This window comes from Oncorhynchus clarkii, chromosome 3 (assembly GCF_045791955.1).
Source record: "Oncorhynchus clarkii lewisi isolate Uvic-CL-2024 chromosome 3, UVic_Ocla_1.0, whole genome shotgun sequence".
Taxonomy (NCBI): Eukaryota; Metazoa; Chordata; class Actinopteri; order Salmoniformes; family Salmonidae; genus Oncorhynchus; species Oncorhynchus clarkii.
The window spans coordinates 76,617,190-76,630,415 of record NC_092149.1 but is presented as its reverse complement, the minus strand read 5'-3'; the positions used below and the strand labels follow the sequence as shown (position 1 = coordinate 76,630,415).

Sequence of the window (13,226 nt, the reverse complement as noted above, 5' to 3'; positions counted from 1 at the left end):
CACACACACAAAGCTCCTACTGATAACGAAGAGGGAATAAATCCCAAGCTCCTGCCCTACCCTACCCAGGCCTGATTGCTTCTGCCAAATTTAAGGCGCGGCGTGGCCCAGCCCCAAACACAAAATCAGAAATAACTTCCTCTGTTAGTAATTAGCTGCTCCTCTCTCTCTGTCACTCACTTATTGCTTGGAGTTTGCTCTGCATGCGCTTTGCACATGGTTTGGATCTGTGAGTATCCATAGCAACTGCTCCGCTTGGGCTGCTTTGCTCAATGACGAGACATGAGAGAGCAGTTAGCTCCCTTTCGTCACTCTAAATCCCGACAAAACTGTAAAATAATCTCTCCTGTCTTATATTTGACAAGGTTGAAGCACTTCTGACACCATGTTATGATCTTAGTCAGATATGACTGTACTGGGCAGCAGAGCACGAGCAAATGGCTCAGCTTCAATATGTTAGTGATCAATTTAGTGATACCCGAGCCCTGCCCGTATCCTAGTTATTGATGAAAAAACAGCTTCTACCCAGTCTTAACCTGATGTATAATGTCGGGGCCTGTAAGGCTCAGGTCGTGTAGCAGAGCTCTAGCTCTTACCTAGCTGTAGCTCCATGTTGCTGATCTTGTTCTCAGAAGGATAAAGGATCTTCGGTGGCTTGTCAGTCAGAGGGGCTGGAACAAAGAAACACACAGTTTAGACATGTTAGATGTCACTCACAAACATGAGAATGCCATGGCATTGTCAACACCACCATACTGCTACTGAACCTTGCTTTTTTAAAGGCATAGACAAAAGTCATATAGGCCCACTTAGTAAGAGTAAAGATACAGTGAGAGGGATAGACAGAGAGAGGGATACCGAGAGAGGGAGACAGAGAGAGGGAGACAGAGAGAGGGAGACAGAGAGAGGAAGACAGAGAGAGGAAGACAGAGAGAGGAAGACAGAGAGAGGGAGACAGAGAGAGGGAGACAGAGAGAAGGAGACCGAGAGAGGAAGACAGAGAGAGGGAGACCGAGAGAGGGAGACAGAGAGAGGGAGACAGAGAGAGGAAGACAGAGAGAGGAAGACAGAGAGAGGAAGACAGAGAGAGGGAGACAGAGAGAGGGAGACAGAGAGAAGGAGACAGAGAGAAGGAGACCGATAGAGGAAGACAGAGAGAGGGAGACCGAGAGAGGGAGACAGAGAGAGGGAGACAGAGAGAGGGAGACAGAGAGAGGAAGACAGAGAGAGGAAGACAGAGAGAGGAAGACAGAGAGAGGAAGACAGAGAGAGGGAGACAGAGAGAGGGAGACAGAGAGAAGGAGACCGAGAGAGGAAGACAGAGAGAGGGAGACAGAGAGAGGGAGACAGAGAGAGGGAGACAGAGAGAAGGAGACAGAGAGAGGGAGACATAGAGAGGGAGACCGAGAGAGGAAGACAGAGAGAGGGAGACCGAGAGAGGGAGACAGAGAGAGGAAGACAGAGAGAGGAAGACAGAGAGAAGGAGACAGAGAGAGGGAGACATAGAGAGGGATAGACAGAGAGAAGGAGACAGAGAGAGGGAGACATAGAGAGGGATAGACAGAGAGAGGGAGACAGAGAGAGCTTGTGAATTTATACCGTCTCCAATGCAAGGACGTCCTTCTCTGAAACAGAAGGCCCACTTAGTAAGAGTAAAGATACAGTGAGAGGGATAGACAGAGAGAGGGATACCGAGAGAGGGAGACAGAGAGAGGGAGACAGAGAGAGGGAGACAGAGAGAGGAAGACAGAGAGAGGAAGACAGAGAGAGGGAGACAGAGAGAGGGAGACAGAGAGAGGGAGACAGAGAGAAGGAGACCGAGAGAGGAAGACAGAGAGAGGGAGACCGAGAGAGGGAGACAGAGAGAGGGAGACAGAGAGAGGGAGACAGAGAGAGGAAGACAGAGAGAGGAAGACAGAGAGAGGAAGACAGAGAGAGGGAGACAGAGAGAGGGAGACAGAGAGAAGGAGACCGAGAGAGGAAGACAGAGAGAGGGAGACCGAGAGAGGGAGACAGAGAGAGGGAGACAGAGAGAGGGAGACAGAGAGAGGGAGACAGAGAGAAGGAGACAGAGAGAGGGAGACATAGAGAGGGATAGACAGAGAGAGGGAGACAGAGAGAGCTTGTGAATTTATACCGTCTCCAATGCAAGGACGTCCTTCTCTGAAACAGAAAACTCCTAACAGTACATCCAGTCCTCCGGTAGCACAAAAAGTCAGTTTCCTAAAATGCTCTGTTGTATTAATTATACCTGACACTAGAACAGAACCCTCAAAAAGCAAGTAAGCATTCACATAGTCTGGATCCTGCAACCAGAAAACAGACTAGCAGGAAGGGGTGATGCAGTGTTGGTTATGTCATATTCACAATGAGCTAATGGACACCAGTGGAGTGACAGCAAAGAACATCTCAAGTTGCCAAATCAAAGACAACACGTACACTAGATCTCTCTCTCATCCTCTCTCTCTGATGCTATGAATCTCAACTCTGTTCCTCCTGTCTTCCCTTGTTCTCCATTATCTTTCACTACAGAGTGATATTCCTCTGTTGCCTATATAAATGACATACATTTAGTTTGGCCTATTTGCGCTAATCAATTTGTCAATGATTTGACACAGACATGACACTAGTTAATGGTGCTCAGTGTTTGAACAAACATCATTGTGAGTGTATGAGAGAGAGAAAGAGTGACAGAGAGAGAGAGAGAAACACCAAATTGAGACTGCATGCAGAATTCTGCAAAATCATCCTTTGTGTACAACATAAAACACCAAATAATGCATGCGGAGCAGAATTAGGCCTTTACCCGCTAATTATCAAAATCCAGAATAGAGCTTTTAAATTCTACAACCACCTAAAAGTAAGTGATTCCCAAACCTTCCATAAAAAAGCCATCACCTACAGAGAGACGAACCTGGAGAAGAGTCCCCTAAGCAAGCTGGTCCTGGGGCTCTGTTCACAAACACAAACACACCCCACAGAGCCCCAGGACAGCAACAGCAACACAATTTGACCCATAAAATCATGAGAAAACAAAAAGATAATTACTTGACACATTGAAAAAAATGTACAAAAATACAGTGCCAACTAAAATGCTGATTGACCCTTAACAGAGAGTACACAGTGGCAGAATACCTGACCACTGTGACTGACCCTTAACAGAGAGTACACAGTGGCAGAATACCTGACCACTGTGACTGACCCTTAACAGAGAGTACACAGTGGCAGAATACCTGACCACTGTGACTGGCCCTTAACAGAGAGTACACAGTGGCAGAATACCTGACCACTGTGACTGACACAAACTTAAGGAAAGCTTTGACGATGTACAGACTCAGTGAGCATGGCCTTGCTATTGAGAGAGGCCGCCATAGGTACACCTCGCTCTCAAGGGAAAACAGGCTATGTGAACACTATCCACAAAATGAGTTAGAAACTGAGCTGCATTTCCTAAACTCCAGCCAATTGCATGACCATATTAGAGACACATACAGTGCCTTGCGAAAGTATTCGGCCCCCTTGAACTTTGCGACCTTTTGCCACATTTCAGGCGTCAAACATAAAGATATAAAACTGTATTTTTTTGTGAAGAATCAACAACAAGTGGGACACAATCATGAAGTGGAACGACATTTATTGGATATTTCAAACTTTTTTAACAAATCAAAAACTGAAAAATTGGGCGTGCAAAATTATTCAGCCCCCTTAAGTTAATACTTTGTAGCGCCACCTTTTGCTGCGATTACAGCTGTAAGTCGCTTGGGGTATGTCTCTATCAGTTTTGCACATCGAGAGACTGACATTTTTTCCCATTCCTCCTTGCAAAACAGCTCGAGCTCAGTGAGGTTGGATGGAGAGCATTTGTGAACAGCAGTTTTCAGTTCTTTCCACAGATTCTCGATTGGATTCAGGTCTGGACTTTGACTTGGCCATTCTAACACCTGGATATGTTTATTTTTGAACCATTCCATTGTAGATTTTGCTTTATGTATTGGATCATTGTCTTGTTGGAAGACAAATCTCCGTCCCAGTCTCAGGTCTTTTGCAGACTCCATCAGGTTTTCTTCCAGAATGGTCCTGTATTTGGCTCCATCCATCTTCCCATCAATTTTAACCATCTTCCCTGTCCCTGCTGAAGAAAAGCAGGCCCAAACCATGATGCTTCCACCACCATGTTTGACAGTGGGGATGGTGTGTTCAGCTGTGTTGCTTTTACGCCAAACATAACGCTTTGCATTGTTGCCAAAAAGTTCAATTTTGGTTTCATCTGACCAGAGCACCTTCTTCCACATGTTTGGTGTGTCTCCCAGGTGGCTTGTGGCAAACTTTAAACAACACTTTTTATGGATATCTTTAAGAAATGGCTTTCTTCTTGCCACCCCTCCATAAAGGCCAGATTTGTGCAATATACGACTGATTGTTGTCCTATGGACAGAGTCTCCCACCTCAGCTGTAGATCTCTGCAGTTCATCCAGAGTGATCATGGGCCTCTTGGCTGCATCTCTGATCAGTCTTCTCCTTGTATGAGCTGAAAGTTTAGAGGGACGGCCAGGTCTTGGTAGATTTGCAGTGGTCTGATACTCCTTCCATTTCAATATTATCTCCTTGGGATGTTTAAAGCTTGGGAAATCTTTTTGTATCCAAATCCGGCTTTAAACTTATTCACAACAGTATCTCGGACCTGCCTGGTGTGTTCCTTGTTCTTCATGATGCTCTCTGCGCTTTTAACGGACCTCTGAGACTATCACAGTGCAGGTGCATTTATACGGAGACTTGATTACACACAGGTGGATTGTATTTATCATCATTAGTCATTTAGGTCAACATTGGATCATTCAGAGATCCTCACTGAACTTCTGGAGAGAGTTTGCTGCACTGAAAGTAAAGGGGCTGAATAATTTTGCACGCCCAATTTTTCAGTTTTTGATTTGTTAAAAAAGTTTGAAATATCCAATAAATGTCGTTCCACTTCATGATTGTGTCCCACTTGTTGTTGATTCTTCACAAAAAAATACAGTTTTATATCTTTATGTTTGAAGCCTGAAATGTGGCAAAAGGTCGCAAAGTTCAAGGGGGCCGAATACTTTCGCAAGGCACTGTATTAACCTCAGATTACACAGGCCGACAAATTAAATTAAGTTAAATTTTGATAAACTCCAATGTCTATTGGGTGAAATTCCACAGTGTGCCATTACAGCAGCAATATTTGTGACCTTTTGCCACAAGAAAAGGGCCACCAGTGAAGAACAAACATAATTGTAAATACAACACATATTTATGTTTAGTTTTTTTTTCAATTTTTACTTTGACTACTGGCACATAATTACAACACTGTATATAGACGTAATATGACATGTAAAATGTGCATATTCCTTTTAAACTGGTTTACTCTTCATTTTGTATTATTTATTTCACTTGCTTTGGCAATGTAAACATATGTTTCCCATGCCAATAAAGCCCCTTGAATTTAATTGAATTGAAAGAGAAAGACAGAGAGAGAGAGAGAGAGAGAGGGAGAGAGAAAGGCAGAGGGAGAGAGAGAGAATGAAAGACAGAGAGAAACAGAGGGAGAGAGAGAGAGAGAGAGAGAGAAAGGCAGAGGGAGAGAGAGAGAGAGAGAGAGAGAGAGAGAGAGAGAGAGAGAGAGAGAGAGAGAGAGAGAAAGGCAGAGGGAGAGAGAGAGGGAGAGAGAGATAGAGAGAGATAGAGAGAGAGAGAGAGAGAGGCAGAGGGAGAGGGAGAATGAAAGACAGAGAGAAACAGAGGGAGAGAGAGAGAGCAAGAGAGAGAGAGAGAGAGAGAGAGAGAGAGAGAAAGGCAGAGGGAGAGAGAGAGGGAGAGAGAGAGAGAGAGAGAAAGGCAGAGGGAGGGAGAGAATGAAAGACAGAGAGAAACAGAGGGAGAGAGAAAGAGAGAGAGAGAGAGAGAGAGAGAGAGAGAGAGAGAGAGAGAGAGAGAGAGAGAAAGGAGCGTGTTTGAATTAAATGTGTGCAAATGGGTGTGAGCAACAAGAACTCAAAGTTTCCCTTCGAAATTCTAAGTATTATGAATGCACATGTATTTTCTGTGCGGTTACAGGGTTGATTCTGTGTGGTTACAGGATTGATTCTGTGTGGTTATAGGGTTGATTCTGTGTGGTTACAGAGTTGATTCTGTGTGGTTACAGAGTTGATTCTGTGCGGTTACAGAGTTGATTCTGTGTGGTTACAGAGTTGATTCTGTGTGGTTACAGAGTTGATCCTGTGCGGTTACAGGGTTGATTCTGTGCGGTTACAGGGTTGATTCTGTGCGGTTACAGAGTTGATTCTGTGCGGTTACAGGGTTGATTCTGTGCGGTTACAGGGTTGATTCTGTGTGGTTACAGGGTTGATTCTGTGCGGTTACAGGGTTGATTCTGTGCGGTGCGGTTACAGGGTTGATTCTGTGCGGTTACAGGGTTGATCCTGTGTGGTTACAGAGTTGATTCTGTGTGGTTACAGGGTTGATTCTGTGTGGTTACAGGGTTGATTCTGTGCGGTTACAGAGTTGATTCTGTGTGGTTACAGAGTTGATTCTGTGCGGTTACAGGGTTGATCCTGTGTGGTTACAGAGTTGATTCTGTGCGGTTACAGGGTTGATTCTGTGTGGTTACAGAGTTGATTCTGTGCGGTTACAGAGTTGATTCTGTGTGGTTACAGGGTTGTTTCTGTGCGGTTACAGAGTTGATTCTGTGCGGTTACAGAGTTGATTCTGTGTGGTTACAGGGTTGATTCTGTGTGGTTACAGAGTTGATTCTGTGTGGTTACAGAGTTGATTCTGTGTGGTTACAGGGTTGTTTCTGTGCGGTTACAGAGTTGATTCTGTGCGGTTACAGAGTTGATTCTGTGTGGTTACAGGGTTGTTTCTGTGCGGTTACAGAGTTGATTCTGTGCGGTTACAGAGTTGATTCTGTGTGGTTACAGGGTTGTTTCTGTGCGGTTACAGAGTTGATTCTGTGCGGTTACAGAGTTGATTCTGTGTGGTTACAGGGTTGATTCTGTGTGGTTACAGGGTTAAAACAGAAACAACTAAAAAGTGAACTGTTTTGGCCGTAAAGGAAAGGTTCACCCATCTTGAATGTTAAACAGTTTTTGTACATCTCTGTGTGATGTTCTATCTTTTCCCTGGGTCATTTCATATTTTCATGTGGGTTATTGGTGTTCAAGCAGGCAGAAATCTGTCCGGTATGACGTAGCACCGTGATAAAGTCTCTCTCACTACACTAGAAGTTAATAGGAATACGAATTTTAGATCGCAAAAAACGTCTATCATACATGTCAGATTTTAATGCTGGCCGATAACTCGGAAGGTCATACTGGTCATAACTAGGGAGGATTTCTTCTCTCTAACTTTTTGCAATATTTCTACAAATTTTTCTACCTCGAGAAATATGTAATATAACTGAGGGTCTAGCATATTTTTCCTATTTGTCTCCTTCTTTAGTCCATGGTGCATTGCATGGTGCAGTTGTCAGAGATATTATAGAAAGGAGATAGGAATCCAATGAATGAAGGAACGTATTATGCCCCATCCAGCAGACTGTCGACGAATCGTTTTCACATTGTCATGCTGTGTCACGCGGTTGCTAAGCTAATCGTCATACAATCCCTTCTCAAAGTCTATGTTTTTGTCGAGAAACTTGCCTATTTTCCTCGAAAGTACAGTACCAGTCAAAAGTTTGGACACACCTACTTATTCCAGGATTTTTCTTTATTTTGACAATTTTCTACATTGTACAATAATAGTGAAGACTATGAAATAACCCATATGGAATCATGTAGTAACCAAAAAAGTGTTAAACAAATCAAAAAGGCATTTTATATTTGAGATTCTTCAAAGTAGCCACACTTTGCCTTGATGACAGCTTTGGTTGGCATTCTCTCAACCAGCTTCACGAGGTAGTCACCTGGAATGCATTTCAATTACCAGTTGTGCCTTCTTAATAGTTAATTTGTGGAATTTATTTCCTTCTTAATGAGTTTGAGCCAATCAGTTGTGTTGTGACAAGGAAGGGGTGGTATACAGAATATACAGCCCTATTTGGTAAAAGACCAAGTCCATATTATGGCAAGAACAGCTCAAATAAGCAAAGAGAAATGACAGCTCATCATTACTCATCAAGACATGAAGATCAGTCAACATGGAAAATTTCAAGAACTTTGAAAGTTTCTTCAAGTGCAATTGCAAAAACCATCAAGCGCTATGATGAAACTGGCTCTCATGAGGACCGACACAGGAAAGGAAGACCTAGAGTTACCTCTGTTGCAGAGATCAAGTAACAGACACATCTCAACATCAGCTGCTCAGAGGAGAGAGACTGTGTGAATCAGGCCTTCATCGTTGAATTGCTGCAAAGAAACCACTACTAAAGGACACCAATAATAAGAAGAGACTTGCTTGTGCCAAGAAACACGAGCAATGGACATTAGACTGGTGGAAATCTGTCCTTTAGTCTGATGAGTCCAAATTGTAGATTTTTGGTTCCAACCACTGTGTCTTTGTGAGATGCAGAGTAGGTGAACGGATGATTCCGCATGTGTGTTTCCCACCGTGAAGCATGGAGGAGGGGGAAAGGGGGATACCTAGTCAGTTGTCCAACTGAAAGGACTCAACTGAAATGTGTCTTCCGCATTTAACCCAACCCCTCTGAATCATAGAGGTGCAGGGGGGGGGGGGGGGGGGTTCTGCCATAATCAACATCAACATCCACATCTTCGGCATCCGGGGAACAGTGGCTGCCTTGCTCAGGGGCAGAACAAGATTTTTACCTTGTCAGCTCGGGGATTCAATCCAGCAGCCTTCCGGTTACTGGCCCAATGCTCTAACCACTAGGCAGGAGGAGGTGTGACAGTGTGATGGTGCTTTGCTGGTGACACTGTCAGTGATTTTTTAGAATTCAAGGCACACTTAACCAGCATGGCTACCACAGCATTCTGCAGCGATATGCCATCCCATCTGGTTTGCACTTAGAGAGACTATCATTTGTTTTTCAACAGGACAACGACCCAAAACACACCTCCAGGCTGTGAGTGAGTGAGTGAGTGAGTGAGTGTGTGAGTGAGTGAGTGTGTGAGTGAGTGTGTGAGTGAGTGAGTGAGTGAGTGAGTGAGTGTGTGAGTGAGTGAGTGAGTGAGTGAGTGAGTGAGTGAGTGAGTGAGTGAGTGTGTGAGTGTGTGAGTGAGTGAGTGAGTGAGTGAGTGAGTGAGTGAGTGAGTGAGTGAGTGTGTGTGTGAGTGTGTGAGTGAGTGAGTGAGTGAGTGTGTGAGTGAGTGAGTAAGTGAGTGAGTGTGTGAGTGAGTGAGTGAGTGAGTGAGTGAGTGAGTGAGTGTGTGAGTGAGTGAGTGAGTGTGTGAGTGAGTGAGTGTGTGTGTGACTGAGTAAGTGTGTGAGTGAGTGAGTGAGTGAGTGAGTGTGCATGCATGCAGGTGTGTGTGTCTCTTTTTCTGTAGGTGTCTTATTGAGTAGGAGAGCTGATGCTGTAATGATGCTAATCGTGCAGACGGTGGATGTCAGGGCGGCTGGCTGGCTAGTGGAACATGGGAACGTTCTCCCAGGGGAACACAGAACACTTTATTACTGTTAAAAGCCTTTATGTGTTTTGGGAGGGATGGGCTCCTCTCTTCAGGGAGAGATAAAATAGAATTGGGTCATGTACAGTATGTACACGCCTTAGCATCCAGAGACAGTTAGTGTGTTGGGATGTTTTAATATCCTTCTCCTCACAAGGATAGTAAAACAAGGACAATTCTGACAAGTGGGGACAGTTCGCCGGTCCCCACAGGGAAAAAGGCTATTTTAGGCAAGTGGTTAGTTTTAGGGTTAGGGTTACAATTATGGTTGGGGGATGAGGTTTTGGGTTAGGGTTATGGTTAGGGGGTTAAGGTTAGGGTTTAGGTTTGTTATTGTAATTTATTATAGTAACCTGCCCAGGGACTGCGGTTGAAAATTTGTCACCTGGCTAAAACAGTCACTTTTACTGAAAAGTTGATTAATGTGGACTGTCTCTTAAAAATAAACTCAATCAATTCAGGTAAAGGTTAGGGTTAGGGTTAGGTTAATGTTAGGGTTAGGGAAAATAGGATTTTGAATGGCAATCAATTGATTGGTTCCCACAAGGATAGTAAAACAAACATGTTTGTGTGTGTGTTTGCAAAGTGACCGCTCTGTGAATGTACATATTAGCTCATTACAAGGTCATTATAAAGTTAATTGCAAAGGTCATTAGAAAGGTCACCTCATAATAGCCTAACAATAGAAGACAGATCCTTCAGATCTGCATGTTAACCTTTCCTATCCTCTTACATCACCATTCATATCCTCTTACATCACCAGTCATATCCTTTTACATCACCAGTTATATCCTTTTACATCACCAGTTATATCCTTTTACATCACCAGTTATATCCTTTTACATCACCAGTCATATCCTTTTACATCACCAGTCATATCCTTTTACATCACCAGTCATATCCTTTTACATCACCAGTCCTGTCCTTTTACATCACTAGTCCTGTCCTTTTACATCACCAGTCCTGTCCTCTTACATCACAATTCATATCCTTTTACATCACCAGTCATATCCTCTTACATCACCATTCATATCCTCTTACATCACCAGTCATATCCTCTTACATCACAATTCATATCCTTTTACATCACCAGTCATATCCTCTTACATCACAATTCATATCCTTTTACATCACCAGTCATATCCTCTTACATCCCAATTCATATCCTTTTACATCACCAGTCATATCCTCTTACATCACCAGTCATATCCTTTTACATCACCAGTTATATCCTTTTACATCACCAGTTATATCCTTTTACATCACCAGTTATATCCTTTTACATCACCAGTCATATCCTTTTACATCACCAGTCATATCCTTTTACATCACCAGTCATATCCTTTTACATCACCAGTCCTGTCCTTTTACATCACTAGTCCTGTCCTTTTACATCACCAGTCCTGTCCTTTTACATCACCAGTTATATCCTTTTACATCACTAGTCCTGTCCTTTTACATCACTAGTCCTGTCCTTTTACATCACCAGTCCTGTCCTTTTACATCACTAGTCCTGTCCTTTTACATCACCAGTCCTGTCCTTTTACATCACCAGTCCTGTCCTTTTACATCACCAGTCCTGTCCTTTTACATCACCAGTCCTGTCCTTTTACATCACCAGTTATATCCTTTTACATCACCAGTCCTGTCCTTTTACATCACCAGTCCTGTCCTTTTACATCACCAGTTATATCCTTTTACATCACCAGTTATATCCTTTTACATCACCAGTCCTGTCCTTTTACATCACCAGTCCTGTCCTTTTACATCACCAGTCCTCAGAACACATACCTATCTCAGCAGGCCTGTAGGTATGTCACAGGGTGTCTAAAGACCTTTACCATGACACCAATCTACAGAAACACTCTATTGTCCAATATCCAGGGCAGGTTAGTCTGCTCTGCATATAGGCCAACACAATATGTGCCATGACAATGGCAAGATTGCCCCAAAGGCATGTAGATATACAACTATAGGTATACAGACCATATGACCTTTGACCTGCACAGTACTGTGATCTATTATAGGGGAGAAAAAACCAACCTAGGTATAACCCCTCTCTTTACATTGGCTTTTTATTAGCGGCGCCAACAACTTTAAGTTGATGTTGAAATTTGAGGAAAGACTCTTCTAAGTAAGTTATGAGAGAGTGAAAATAACACACACACACGCCAAGGCTTAATTACAGTTCGGTCTGTGGAGTGGTGTGGGATTGTACTCAGGGCAGTTCGGTAGCCTTTAATAGCGTTGGCTCCTCAGACTGTCCTCAGTGGACCCTTACATCTTTAGCCTTATTACCTTTCTCTATTCCTCTCTCCTACTCTCTTTCCTCTTTCTCTCCCTCCCCTCTCTCTCTCTTTCCTCTTTCTCTCGCTCTGTCTCTCCCTCCCCCTCTCTCTTTCTGCTCTCTCTCTTCCCCCCCTCTCCTCTCTTTCTCTCTGTCTCTCTCCCTCCGACTCTCTCTTTCCTCTCTCTCTCTCTTCCCTCCCTCTCCTCTCTTTCTCTTTTTCTCTCTCTCTTTCTCTCTCTCTCTCTCTCTCTCTCTCTCTCTCTCGCTTTTTCTCTCCTGCTCTCTTTCCTCTTTCGCTCCCTCCCCTCTCTCTCTCTTCCCCCCTCTCCTCTCTCTCTCTTTTTCTCTCTCTCTCTCTTTTTCTCTCTCTCTCTCTTTCCTCTCTCTCTCTTTCCTCTTTCTCTCGCTCTGTCTCTCCCTCCCCAACTCTCTCTTTCCTCTCTCTCTCTCCCCCCTCTCCTCTCTGTCTCTCTCTCTCTTTTTCTCTCGTTCTGTCTCTCTGTCTCTAACCAACAAGCTGATGCTGTTTGGGAGCATTGCTCTGTTTCTGTCTGGCTGTGTTTGTGGAGTTGCATCACTCCTGTTTGATGCTACCATGATGTAATAACGTCAGACTCTCACTAGAGATGTGTGTGTGTTGATGTATAATGTAGTCGTGTGTGTGTGTGTGTGTGTGTGTGTGTACACTGAGTGTAAAAAACATTAGGAACAGGTGAATCTAGGCGAAAGCTATGATCCCTTATTGACGTCACTTGTTAAATCCACACCTATCAGTGTAGATTAAGGGGAGGAGACATGTTAAATAAAGATTTTTAAGCCTTGAGACAATTGAGACATGGATTGTGTATATGTGCCATTCAGAGGGTGAATGGGCAAGTAGTAGGTGCCAGGCACACTGGTTTGAGTGTCAAGAACTGCAACACAGTTTCCCGTGTGTATCAAGCATGGTCTACCACGCACTGGAGTCAACATGGGCCAGTATCCCTGTGGAACGATTTCGACACCTTGTAGAGTCCATGCCCCAACGATATGAGGCTGTTCTGAGGGCAAAAGGGGGGGTGAAACTCAATATTAGGAAAGTGTTCCTAATGTTTTGTACAATCAGTGTATATAATGTACTTGTGTGGGTGTATCACCTAGTTATATATGTGTGTGTGTGTGTGTGTGTGTGTGTGTGTGTGTGTGTGTATGTGTGTGTGTGTGTGTGTGTGTGTATCACCTAGTTATGTGTGTATGTGGGGGTGTTTCACCTAGTTATGTGTGTGTGTGTGGGTGTATTACCTAGTAATGTGTGTGTGTGTGTATCACCTAGTTATATTTGTGTGTGTGTGTGTGTGTTTGTGAATGTG

General features: G+C 43.8%; 1 protein-coding gene across 1 annotated transcript in view; it reads right to left on the bottom strand.

Moving 5' to 3' along the window:
• LOC139406146 (interleukin-1 receptor accessory protein-like 1-B) overlaps positions 1–13,226 on the bottom strand; it is a 418,506-nt gene that overhangs the window by 134,946 nt on the left and 270,334 nt on the right. Inside the window, exon 6 of the mRNA XM_071148631.1 lies at positions 597–671. Within this exon, the coding sequence (XP_071004732.1) occupies positions 597–671 (75 nt within the window). The remainder of the gene's footprint in view (positions 1–596; positions 672–13,226) is intronic.